The 13892-nt window shown below is 44.8% G+C and overlaps 1 protein-coding gene across 1 annotated transcript; it reads right to left on the bottom strand.

Moving 5' to 3' along the window:
- Positions 1–306: 306 nt before the first annotated feature.
- Positions 307–13408, bottom strand: SIX6 (SIX homeobox 6). Its single transcript, XM_033172761.1, has 2 exons — positions 12724–13408; positions 307–562 (listed from the first exon to the last, which is right to left on the bottom strand). Exons 1-2 carry the CDS (start codon positions 13293–13295, stop codon positions 385–387), a joined length of 750 nt encoding a protein of 249 aa, XP_033028652.1. The 5' UTR covers positions 13296–13408; the 3' UTR covers positions 307–384.
- Between the last annotated feature and the right edge of the window lie 484 nt (positions 13409–13892).

Raw genomic sequence — 13892 nt, 5'->3', positions numbered from 1 at the left:
TTGAGGCATCTTTACAGCAGATCCTGGCTGAAGGATGGAAGGCGGCGGCGAAGATGCCGCTGGGAGGAAGGAGCATCAGCGGAGTCTCTCCGAGCATTTTCGCGTCCTGCTTTTCAGACGGGCTGGACGGTCCTTGGAGACTCGGGCTGCCCCTCAGGCCCGCCACCAGCCGCCGGGCCCGGGATTGCGGACAAGGCAAAGCGGCGCAGGAAGCCGTGAAGGCGGGCAAGGCAGGCAGGCAGGCACTAGTTGGCGAGGGAGTGCTTGGCTGGAGGCAGCGGCGGCTGTGCCGCTGCTGCGCCCTCGGCTCTCCCGCGCGCCCGGCCGCCCCGTCCGTCCGTCCGTCAGTCCTTCCTCCTCTTGTTCTCCTCCTCCTCTTCCTTCTCACAGATCACATTCGCTGTCGCTGGAAGTGATAGAGATGGCCGAGGAGGCGGCGGCTTTGCTGGACAGGCTGGCGGCGGGGCTGGCGGCGGCTCCCAGGAGGGGCTCTCCGGCGCTCTCCTCCTCCGACGGCAGCGACCGCCCTGCGCCTTGCGACGACAAGACTTGCTGCTGGAGCCTGCGGCGGGAGAAGCGAGAGGGAGCCGTCACTTTGGGGAGGCAGCGGAAATAATCAAGGGGCGCCCCCTCCCTCCTTCCGGAAAACCCCCACCTCTGTCTCCGGGCCCACCCACTGCACCCCCGATGCCCATCTCTGAGCCACCTAGCCAGGGGTCCTCAGCACCGAGACGCAGCCTCCTGCTTCCAGGCGATATGCATTCATATTTCTAGTCTAGAGGGGCAAGGAAACAATGCTGGCCTTCCACCTTTGGGCTAAGGAGGGCCAGTGAGCGCCAGACACTTGTTTTCTAAATTTCAAGTTATTGTTGTTGTTTTCTGGGGGTGCATATTTAATCCAGCCAGATGGGCTTGGGCAGGGTATAAATTATATATATATATATATATATATATATATATATATATATATATATATATATATATATATTCATTATTATTAAGGCGGCAATACATTTGGATATATAATGCTTCCTGCATTTACGTATGAGCTGCACTCCATTGATTCTCCCCACCTGAAGTACACTTAAAATTTCTAAAAAATTGCAAGCTGCCCGTTCCCAAGGAGGTTCGTAATCTATATTATGATGGTAATGTTCCTAACTAAATCCTACTCAGAACAGATCCACTGAACACAATGGCCATAAGTTCATTATTTGCAGTGGATCTACTCACGGGACACAATCCATTATCGAAACAAAATAGAAAATTCTTTTCAGTAGCACCTTAGAGACCAACTGTGTTTGTTCTTGGTATGAGCTTTCGTGTGCATGCACACTTCTTCAGATACACTGAAACAGAAGATACACTGAAACAGAAGATCTGTATCTGAAGAAGTGTGCATGCACACGAAAGCTCATACCAAGAACAAACACAGTTGGTCTCTAAGGTGCTACTGAAAAGAATTTTCTATTTTGTTTCGACTAGGGCAGACCAACACGGCTACCCACCTGTAACTGGAACAATCCATTATGTTCGTTATTATTGTCAAAATACAGCCATAAGTAAAACAATGACACAACAATGATTTTTTAATTAAATGATTGCAATAACTATAGTATTAAACACACACACACACCTAGCAGACCATATTAATGAGAACACACCTCTTTCACTTTGTGCTCACTCATTATGCCTCTTCTCACCTTGAGCAGCCCAAGGTCTCACCTGCATTACAGCCTATACTCTGCTCTACAAATCTGTGGTGTGACTGCATTTGGAAAACGGTACTTTTCAAAGCACAAACCAAAGTGTTGGTGCTGACCTTTAAAGCCCTAGTTACAGGTAGGAAGCCGTGTTCCTCTACCATAGTGAAAACAAAAATAATAATAATAAATAAATCCTTCCAGTAGCACCTTAGAGACCTACTAAGTTTGTTCTTGGTATGAGCTTTCATGTGCATGCACACTTCTTCAGTGTATCTTGATATGAAAGCTCATATCAAGAACAAACTTAGTTGGTCTCTAAGGTGCTACTGGAAGGATTTTTTTATTTTTTATTTTGTTTTAAAGCCCTAAACAGCCTGGCTCCAGTATACCTGAAGGAACGTCTCCACCCCCATTGTTCAGCCTGGACACTGAGGTCCAGCTCCGAGGGTCTTCTGCTAGTTCCCTCACTGAGAGAAGTGAAGGGAACCAGACAGAAGGCCTCCTCGGTAGTGGTGCCCTCTCTGGGGAACGCCCTCCCATCAGATGTCAAGGAGATAAAGAACTACTGCACACAACTTTTAGAAGACATCTGAAGGCAGCCTTGTATCAGGAAGTTTTTAATGTTTGATATTTTATTATGTTTTAAATATGCTGTAAGTTGCCTAGAGAGACTGGGGAAACCCAGCCAGATGGGCAGGGTATAAATGTTGTTGTTGTTGTTGTTGTTGTCGTCATCATCATCATCATCATCACTACCAGACATTTAGAGGACATCTGAAGGCAGCCCTGTTTAGGGAAGCTTTTAATGTGTGATATTTTAATGTATTTGATTGTTGTTGGAAGCCACCCAGAGTGGCTTGGGAAATCCAGCCAGATGGGTGGGGTACAAACAATTATTATTATTATTATTATTATTATTATTATTATTATCATCATCATCATCATCATCATTTACAGTTTTGGTCACTTCATCTCAAAAAAGTAATTGTAGAGCATAGGAGCCAACTCCTAGGGGCCGAGGTCCCTTTGCCCCCCAATAAAATATTTGAGGGGGCTGGGCCCCCCAAAGTTAATGGGCATTGCCATTCAAATGGTGTGCATGTGACATGTCATGTGATCGATTTATGTGAGGCAGGGCTTACCTGGCACCACAAATATTTTATTCAAGTTGGCACCCCTGTTGCAAAGCCGGAAAGGGTAACAGGATCAAGGGGATGGGGCAACTTGCCTATTGGGAAAGATTGTAACATGTGGGACTTCTCAGATTAGAGAAAAGCCTAGTAAAAGGCAAGAAGTGTATAAAATTTATGCATGGCATTTCAGAAAAACCGAGAACTCGTGGGCATCCAATGAAGCTGAATGCTGGAAAATTCAGGACTGATAAAAGGAAGGGCTTCTCCACACAGCACAGTTAAACTATGGAATCTGCACCTGTAAGCGACAATGATGTTCACTAACTTTGATGGCTTTTAAATAAGTAATCTCCTCTAATAATAAGGCTACCAATGGCTACAGGTCATGATGGCTCTGTTCTGCCTCCACTGCTGGATGAAGTATGCCTCTACACCAAATAGTAGTAGTAGTGGTAATAGTAATAATAATAATAATTTATTTATTCCCCAGCCACTCTGGGTGGCTTCCAACAGGATATTAAAGGTAAAGGACCCCTGACAGTTAAGTCCAGTCGCGAACGACTCTGGGGTTGTGGCACTCGTCTCACTTTACTAGCTGAAGGAGCTGACGTTTGTACTCAGACAGTTTTTCTGGGTCATGTGGCCAGCATGACTAAGCCGCTTCTGGTGAAACCAGAGCAGCGCACGGAAATGCCGTTTACCTTCCCGCCGGAGCGGTACCTATTCATCTACTTGCACTTTGACGTGCTTTCAAACTGCTTGATTGGCAGGAGCAGGGACTGAGCAACGGGAGCTCACCCCCATCACAGGGATTCAAACCGCCAACCTTCCAATTGGCTCGGCAAGCCCAAGGCTCCGTGGTTTACACCACAATGCCACCCACGTCCGAACAGAATATTAAAAACACAATAAAACATCAAACATTAAAAACTTCCCTAACAGGGCTGCCTTCAGATGTCTTCTGAAAGTCAGATAGTTGTTTTTTCTCTTGACATCTGGTGGGTGGGCGTTCCACAGGGCGGGTGCCACTACCGAGAAGGCCCTCTGCCTGATTCCCTGTAACCTCACTTCTCGCAGTGAGGGAATCTCCAGAAGGCCCTTGGAGGCGGACATGTTACACTAAGGTCTTGTTTGTGGGCTTCCCAGAGGCATCTGATCAGCTACTATGAGAACAGGATGCTGGACTAGATGGGCCACTGTTGTTTGCACCCCTGTGCTAACCCTATATTCCTCTTCCTCTTATCAAAAGGTGGAAACACAATCATATGCTCTGCCACTGCCTCAGGAATGGCAACCTACCACTTCTCCAGCTCTTAACTATTCTGATTCTGTTAGCCAAAAACACACACCATAGCAGTCATGTTTGCATCACCAGACACCATGCTTCTCCATGCCTTCATGGAGAGGGCAATGAACTAGGACTTCCCAGCTGCTCTCAGCGCATTGCAGGGTATGTGGGTCTCATATCCATACAGGGAAAGTGGTTCTCTGATTTCGCAAAAGCCCAGGCAGACTTAAGAACTAATAAATCATTTTAATGAGCCACAAGAACACAGAAAGAGCTGGACCAAGACAAAGGCCCTTCTAGTCCAGCATTCTGTTCTCATGATGGCCAACAAAGCTCACAATCGGGACCTGGTTGCAATTGTGGGGAGGAAATTCCACAACTTATGAGCTGCTGCAGAGAAAGCTCTCTCCCAGAGCACCACCACTCAAACTTCTGAGGGCAGTGGAACTTCCAATAGGCCTCTTCTGCAGTGGCTCCCCGTTTGCCGGATGCTCTCCCCAGGGAAGTTTGGACCGAGCCTTCATTGTACACCTTTAGGTGCCAGGCAAAAATGTTCCTCTTTGACCAGGCCTTTGGTTGATTGACATCCAATACCCTTAAAAAATGTGTTCTGGAGGCGGGATTATTGGGTTGCTCTTGTTTTTGTTTTTATTATACATTTAATGTTTTTTCTACTGTGATTTTAGCTTGAGATCTGTGGGCATAGGGCGGTATACAAATTCTAATAACAATAACAATAACAACAACAACAATAATAATAATACCAAGAAGACTTGCTCTGTTGATATTAATAAATGAGTGGGTTTGTAGGGAGGAAAGCAGTATTTCAGATATCTAGGACCTACATCATTTAGGCCTTGACATAATAATAATAATAATAATAATAATAATAATAATAATAATAATAATTTTATTAATACCCATCTGGCTGGGTTTTCCCAGCCACCAGCCACTCTTATCATAGCAGTACTGTATGATTAATAACAAATGATACACCCACCCTCCATGAATTTGTCTAATGCTCTTTTAAAGCATATTCTCTGTGCCTTGTGTTAATGAGTTTCACAGATTAATTATGCACTGCATAAAGATGTACTACCTTTAGTCTTCCCAGTGGGATGGCTTGGCCATAGAGTATCAGAAAGGTACACAACAATGATGTGACCATATCCCCCACCCCACCCCACCCCACCCCACCCCAATTAAAAAAAGACTTTCACTTTAACCATGTCACTTTAACCAAGCCACTCTATTTCCTATTATTTCAATGCATACTCCTTCCCCAAAGGACAAAAGCTGATCTTGGAATATGTACCCTTTGTCCTTCATAGGAAGGCGAGAGAAGGCAAAAGCTTACTTAAAGATGTAATTTTCCTGTTCACCCAGCCAGCTACTGCAAAGGAAATTAAAAAAAAATAAAAATCCTTACAACCTAACAGATATTTTGTCTCCTTCAGAAATCACTCTATCTTTCCTTTATGATGGGGAACCTGATGCCCCCCGGATGTTATTGGACTACAAGTCCCATCATCCCTGACCATTGGCCATGTTGGCAGGGGGTGACAGGAGTCTGGCAATATATGGAGGGCCACAGATTAGCCACCCCTGCCCTAAATATTTGCCTTCTTTTGGATTTTTGTGTTTCTTCATGAACCTGCTTCAATCAGAGATAATAATAATAATAATAATACTGTAATATTTATTTTTATTATTATTATTATTATTATTATTATTATTATTATTATTATTATTATTATTACCCCGCCCATCTGGCTGGGTTTCCCCAGCCACTCTGGGCGGCTTCCAACAGAATGTTAAAATACAACAATCTATTAAACATTAAAAGCTTCCCTAAACAGGGCTGACTTCAGATGTCTTCTAAAAGTCTGGTAATTGTTTTTCTCTTTGACATCTGGTGGGAGAGCGTTCCACAGGGTGGGCGCCACTACTGACAAGGCCCTCTGCCTGGTTCCCTGTAACTTGGCTTCTCGCAGCGAGGGAACCGCCAGAAGGCCCTCGGCACTGGATCTCAGTGTCCGGGCTGAATGATGGGGGTGGAGACGCTACTTCAGGTATACTGGACCGAGACCGTTTAGGGCTTGAAAGGTCAGCACCAACACTTTGAATTGTGCTTGGAAACGTACTGGGAGGCAATGTAGGACTTTCAACATGGGTGTTATATGGTCTCGACAGCCACTCCCAGTCACCAGTCTAGCTGCTGCATTCTGGATTAGTTGTAGTTTCCGAGTCACCTTCAAAGGTAGCCCCACATAGAGCACATTGCAGTAATCCAAGCAAGAGATAACAAGAGCATGCACCACTCTGGTGAGACAGTCTGCGGGCATAAAGAAATGAATATGCCCAACACTGACCCTATCATATCAGCTTCAAGACTCCTAAGCACTGCTTTCTGTTACAGCCACATTGCCAAATACATCTGGGTCATATTGGCTCACACCTCCATCCATCTATCCACCTGTCAATCACCTATTCTGACTCTGCTGCAGCCAGTGTCTTACAGTTCCCCATCAGCTATCTTAGCCAAGGCCACTTCCACAATTTCAAATGGCCCATCGTAGAATGACTCCACGTGCATGTACAATTAACTTCAGTGTAACTTTGGTGCAGGGTCCACCGGTTTCAAATCGTCTCCCTGGGGAACCCTGAGATACTCCGGAAATTTGTCAGAGGTCCTCAGTGAAAGGTTCAGGAATGACAGACAAGCCAGTTGATTCCTGCATTGACAGGGGGTTGGACTAGATGACTCCCCCCCCCAGGCGTCCCTTGCAATTCTACAGTTCTATGATTCTAAGCTTCCCTGAGAGAGTATCACCAATTTCCCCCTTTAATGCACAGCCAAAGAAAAGGGTTGTGTGTTTTCTGCAACAGTCGGTCACTTTGCACAGTGGATGGGCGTTCCTGGTGCCAAGATCTTTCTGCAATGGCCAGGGGTTCACTGGCAAATACACAAAGGTTCCTCATCAGGCAGATCAGGGTGGAAATTCCTCCTGAATGCAGGAAGTTTGAGAAGGTATAGCTCAAGGGGTTATTTGTCCTGCTTTAGGGGCTAGGGGGTGTGGCAGGTCAACTGGAACAAGCTCTGACTCTTCCTCATTCTTCAAACTTTGCTAATTCACCATGCCTATATTTTCATCCACTGCAGGGTTTTTAAACTCTTGCCAGCTGATCCACTCATGCAGTTTTAATTTAGCCATTTGTGCATTTAAATTATATTTCCCTAATTCCAAATTGTATTATTATTATTATCATCATCATCATCATCATCATTAATATATCCGTAATATTCTGGATGAAGTTTCTTTTCAAGAATGCATTTCTCATTCAGCGTCATAAATTATTTCAGATTCTATAAATGTGATTATTTCTACTGTTATTTTTCTTGCAATGCTATGTTACATGATACCGCCAACTTATACACCCAGACCTTGTAAATTACATTTTATTTGGCCCCCCATTTTGTTTTCATTGGGAGTAATTGTTTTCATTTGGGTAATAACCCATACAATTTGGAGGTGATATTCAAACATAAATCAAAGGATTCATTTCAGTTTCTGAAATTTTCAGTAGGGAAGGGTCACAGGGTTGAGTGACGTTCAAAAGGTCTGCTAGAGCAGTTATTGTCAGACACAACAGAAAGACCACAACAAATGTTCTGAACACATAATGCTTTTTTGTAGTTCTACCTTGAACATATCATTCAAAGTAGAGCTGCAAAAAAAGCGAAAGCAATGTATTTTGAGAAGATTTTTAGTGGTTCTTTTTCCCCTTTTCTTTTCTTCCTTCCTTTCTTTTTTCTTTTTCTTTTTTTTGCCTCACAATAGCTGCTGTAGTATTATCGACATGGAAGAAGCCGTCACACATACAGCTTTTTGTAATATAAAAAAGCCAAGGCACACACACCTAGCACATGGACCCAGTTAACAATAATCACTCTCTGGGTAGAATCGGCATGGAAGACCAGTTCAAGACAGAAATACTTCTAAGCACGTGCTGGTTGAGAAGCATAACAATAAATCTATCTATCTATCTATCTATCTATCTATCTATCTATCTATCTATCTATCTTCTAAGCACCTGTGAAACACATCCTAGAGAAAAGCACCTAGGAACATATTTAAGATTGCATTGTCCTTCCCTCCTTTCTTTTTTTAAAAAAATCATTTTTAAAAAAATTAAAGCTGTCTTTGGCAAACATGGGTGTTACAGAGCTGAAATAAAACAGATCTGTGAAATATTGCAACTGCTTGATTTATGCTATTTTATTGTTGTTAGTGTTATTATTCTACCACCACCACCATCATCCTCATCCTCATCCCTTCACCTCTTTATGTAGCCAGGCTCATTGTTATGGCTGACTACATCTCTTAGAACAAAGAAATGAAGAACTGTGTTAATCTAAGCACGGAGGGTTAAGCCTCGTCTATAGAAACGGCTCCTTTTTGCTACCAAAGCTAAGACAAATACGTTAATGGGTGACGATCCAATAATTTGGCATCGAAGCAGCAGTTTCTATTCCTGGAAACTATAGTAATAGTAGTTTTATATTACACCTGCTTTCAAGCAACTTTTAGCAGAAATATATCTTGGATCACTTATTTGAGGCGGCTGTGGTTACCACAAGTGTTTCAAAACATTGTCCGTCCGTTCCCCCCCCCCCTCCAATAAATTTAACCACACTTGCACTACAATGGGGAGGAAATGCAGTTTTCTGCAGATTGCACCATGGACTGGAATCAGCTCCTCTCCAGTAGTTTAAGGAATGTCCTACAACTGATTTCCACCAAGGGTAGTTTAGAACCAACAACAATGTGTTTTTCGCTGGATTAAACTCTTTGTATTTATTGTGTAAATGGAGCATACACTCCCAAGTATACCGGGTTCTAAATTTTGTTTTTGCAATACGATATGTTCTTGTGTAGTAATGCTCTGCCCTTATTTCATAAGCATTTATGAAATAAAGAATAAATACTGTTTAAAAATGACACATCCACAAAAATACAGAACAAAGAAGAGTATTTTCTGAAAAAAAAGCTTTCAAGGATGTTAAGATCAGAACCAATTTTAGCTCTGAGCAATCCAGAGTAGATTTGAAAATACTTTTTAAAAACCAACAGCAGGGCCATTTTTAAACACAGTCTGCTAAATGTTCTGCTTTTTCTCTCAGTTGAATCCGCAACCCACTTAAAACCAAAGTCCTTTAATTCCCAGTTTTGCTGCATTGGCTTTTGTGGGCCTGCCTGAATTTAAGAATCTCTTTAAAGCTGCAATCCCGTGTGCACCTGAGCTCAGAAATATTTGCTTCCAAGTAAACATGCATGGGGATTATAGCATTGCAAAACTCTCTTTCTTCTTCGCTGGTTATAACTGAGGGATAGATTAAAGAATGTATACTTCAGATGGATTGCAAAAACTGCTTGTCCCCAGCAGTCCCCCCCTGTCTTTCTGTCTCTCTCATTGCAAGTTATTTATACATTGGTGTGCATCGCCCTCACATTTAAACTTTGTAAGATGGAAGCCTATCTATGTTTACTCAGAAATCAGTCCCGCAGCACAGGATTTACTCCTAGGTAAGTCTGTATAGGATTGTTCTGTTAGTCGGATTCACAGACTTAAGCCGAAAGAATCCTATTGGATTTAAGCCGAAAGAATCCTATTGAAGTCAGTGCGACTAAACTGGTTTACATTCAAGCACTTTGGCACAATGGAATCGTAAACACGCCTCCTGCAAAATATAGGTCATTCGTGCTTAATTAGTGCACCTAATTGTCATCAGAAATCCTTTCTCATTCTAAGCTAGGCTTCTTCTTCTTTTTTCTACTTTCCCTATTTATTCCTTACGTCAAGCTCCACATGCAAGTCCTTAAACCAGCTCCCTATTTGGCTAAATAAAAGTCCTCCTAGTTTTGTTCTACACTTAAATGGCAATACTGTATTAAGCATCTTTTTTTAAAAATTATGGGCTATATCCAAACCGTAACCCTAGAGAGGGATAAAGGATAATGGTGAAGGGAAGCTGATGTGATTTCATAGGAATGGCATGTGTACCTTAAAATATGCATGAATCACAACTGAATATTTGACAGGTTCAATCCCGCTGCCCGCTATCATGGTAAAGAGGCTTTGAGAACCAAATCTTTCAAGATACCATCGTTCTGAATTCTGTTAGAAGTGGGTCTTGCTGCATTTGAATACAGACATTTCCTACAGTTGTGTCTTTGCACTGAAACACAGCAGTGTGTCTACAGTATGTCCCTTTACAAATTGGATTTAGAAAATGGATGGACGAACGGACAGCTGCTTAAAAGGAGAATGGCATATAGCCATTCCTCAATAGGGAGAGTATTTTGCTCAAACACTTTGCTCCCGAGTTGCTCCTGGTTTTAAATTAAAAGTGCTTGCTCCTGGTTGATTGCATTTAGACACCGATTCGAAACACATTACTCAAAGTAAGCCGTTAAAAAAAAAACACTTAAGTGTGGTCCCATGTGCATGTACACTTGGGAATATCTTCTTTTGAGTTAAAGGGGACTTACTTCTCATAAACATGATTTTAAGGTAGCTACACGTGCATTTAGGACTGGCGAGCAATCAGCTTGATCCACTGAAATGCTTGTTTTAAATGAGCCATTAACGAGGTTATGCACCAGATAGCATTAACAGTATTAGAAATATCCATCTGTATAGATGGGTATCAGCAAGCATGGCATAATGGTATTAAATGATAACTCCCGGTAGTGAAATAGATATTGTATTTTAAAATATGCTTATTTTAAACCCATCAGCTGGTCTCTCTACCTATGCATTAATACATACAGGCAATGCATTTTTCCTTTAGTAAAGCAGAGATGACGTGCTGGGTAGTCAAAGGAAATTAAAAGAAAAATGAAAGCCAAAACTTTAATTGTAGATTAATTGTTAGAGGAGATAACAATAGTAAAAAAAAACAGATTTTTAAATAGAAAAAAACACATATATCCTATGTCATGTACCTGCTTCCTTTCCTTCTTTAATTTTAATTGTTTGAAGAATCATTTTGCAGTTCTCCAAACCTGCATAGTTTCCTTCCCTTCCAATAAGATGTTTCATAAATTAATTTCCAAAAAGATGTTCCATACAGTAATTAAACTGCAGAATGCAACAGTCTCAACAGCAACATACCTTTACAGATACAGGGATGCTGCAGAAAAGTAGGCAGATGTAATTTCCCGGCTGATCCTCAACATACTTACTTGGAAGTAAAATGACAGTTCTGCATCTCATATCTCCCTGGCCTCAAGTTTTTACAACCCCCCCACCCAACTATGTATCAGCGACTCAGGATAATGCTTTGTGCATCTGATGAAGTGGACTATTGCTCAAGGAAGCTTATGCCACAATTAATTAGTTTGTCTTGGAGGTCCCACAATGCTGCAGCGTTGCTTATTTTGCAAAAGACGATCAAGGCTGCTCATCTGGAAATCGGTTACATGAAATCTGGTTTCTAAATAGCAGCCCGTCCTGCTGATATCAATGTGGCTTGATCCTAAATTGGTAATTTAATGCTTGTTTTGCAACTCATTTCCCAGCTCTGGGCTTAGGATCCGGGCATAGCTAGTGTCAACTTTTCCCTTTTCTTGCGAGGGATCCTATTCGGAATAAGGGAATTTCCCTTTTAAAAAAAAGGGGGAAAGTTGACACAGCTATGGATCCGGGTGGACAAAAGAAGCTCGCATTCTTACTTGTCTCCTCCCACAAACCCACTCTGTGGGAAATTCGAGCTGGGGAAAGTACATCCCTCACTGAACAAAGTATGACTTACTTCTGAGTAAAGGTGCATAAAACTGTACTGCAAATTTCCTCCAAAGTCCTTGCTCTTTGGACTGAATTGGGAAGGTGAGATTAGCGAGGACTTGCTCCAAAGTAAATGTAAAGACGGCCGTGGAATAGGAAGATTTTAAGCACATTTTACATATGCGGTCTTCAGACACCTTAAGGCGAAGTTTAAAAAAAAAAACCCCAATCTGTTTCAACGGAGCAGATTCACACGAACGGCTTCCAGGATTTCCCCCTACGAATTCAGATCCAATTCAACTTACTTAAAAGGGGGAGGATTATTGTGCAGTGCTTAAAGCTTAATCGGTCCTATTCTGGAAACTTGAACATTAATTTTCGCCTTGCCTACGTTAGCTATCTCGATTCGGTCGTAAAAGCTAATACCCAAAGACAGCAAACGAACCTAACCAAGTGAATCTGACGCGGGCCGGGGAAGAGAGCATCAGGATTCGCACCCTCGAACGAAACCAATAAAATGCGGTGAGGACGTGGGGGCACGAGAAGGAGAAATCGCCAGGCGAGCGGGAGGGGGGGGGAATAGGAGGAACATCTCCTTTTCCTACAGTGCCAGCAGGGCAACTGGAACTCAATCTTCGTAGCTGTGTTTGGAGAACTCGTGATTGCGCGCAAGAGTCTATGAAGGGTATGAATGTACTGTATCTACAGTATAGCGGCGCGGTCGCCACCCCGCCAGCCACCCTCCCCCGAGATCTTCCTCCTCCTCCTCCTCCTTCTCGGTCCATCCCCGCCGTGCGCTACCGACCTGTTCTTGGCGGCGGCGGCCCTGTCCCTTTGCCTGCGGTTTTTGAACCAGTTGCCCACCTGCGTGGGGGTGAGTCCGGTGGCTTGGGCCAGCTCTCGCTTTTTGCTGGGGTTTGGGTAAGGGTCCTGCAGGTACCACTCTCGCAGCAGGTGCCGCGTGCGCTCCTTGAAGCAGTGCGTCTTCTGCTCGCCGTCCCAGATGGTGCGCGGCAGCGGGAACTTCTTGCGCACGCGGTACTTGTCCACGGGCCCCAGCGGGCGGCCGCGCAGCTTCTCGGCCTCCTGGTAGTGCGCCTCCAGCCACAGCGCCTGCAGCTTGGCGTGCGACTCCTTGGGGAACTTGTGGTTCTCCAGGATGTGGTACAGCTCGCGGTAGTTGCCCGCGTGGAAGGCCACGATGGCGCGCGCGCGCAGCACCGACTCGTTGCGGTTGAGAGCCTCGCAAGCCGCTGGCGCCACCGGCAACGACCACAGGAAGCGCCCAAGGCGCTCCACGTCGCCGCTCTCCTCCAGGGTCTCGCACACCCCGGCCACTTGCTGAGGGCTGAAGTTGAGGATGGGCAGCTGGAACATGGAGGCGGCCGGCGAGGGGGCCAGGGCAGACGAGAGGGATGGCTGGGCTACTGGCTACCACGCTTCCTCCGTGTCACCTCTTGCGCGCAATCCGCGGGGACGCCGAACCAAGACGCCTCTTCTCCGCGCCTCGGGCTGAGCTGCCTCTACCGCGGGTCCCTTAGTTATGGGGCTGCAGGGTTGCAGCGACTCTTCTCCGCGTTGGAAGCGACTCCCAGCGCCTCACCTCTCCAAACAGCGGCGCTGGTTTTGGCCGAGGCCACGCTTCTTCGCTTTTCTCCTGGGCTCAGAAAGCCAGCGCTCGCTCTCTGTCTTCAGCCCTCGAGATAAGGGGTAAAAAGCATCTCTCTCTCTCACCCTTCCCGTCCCCTCCTCCTCCTCCTTTTGCGCGCTTCAGGCGCTCGCTTGGCTAACCTTTCGCAGCAGCAGCAGCAGCAGCAGCGGCCGCCGCGCGCGCGCGCTGCGCTAGGGCGCTGAGAGAAAGACTGCGCCGCGCTCCGGCGGCTGCCTCAAGTTGGCAAGGAGGAGGGACCTGTGTATGAATGGAGGAGGGAAAACAGGGAAAGCCCCCCGCTTACTTCACCACCGCCCCCCCGC

This window comes from Lacerta agilis, chromosome 1 (genome assembly GCF_009819535.1).
Source record: "Lacerta agilis isolate rLacAgi1 chromosome 1, rLacAgi1.pri, whole genome shotgun sequence".
Taxonomy (NCBI): domain Eukaryota; kingdom Metazoa; phylum Chordata; class Lepidosauria; order Squamata; family Lacertidae; genus Lacerta; species Lacerta agilis.
The sequence above is the reverse complement of the archived record's forward strand: the minus strand, read 5'-3'. Positions and strand labels throughout refer to the sequence as shown.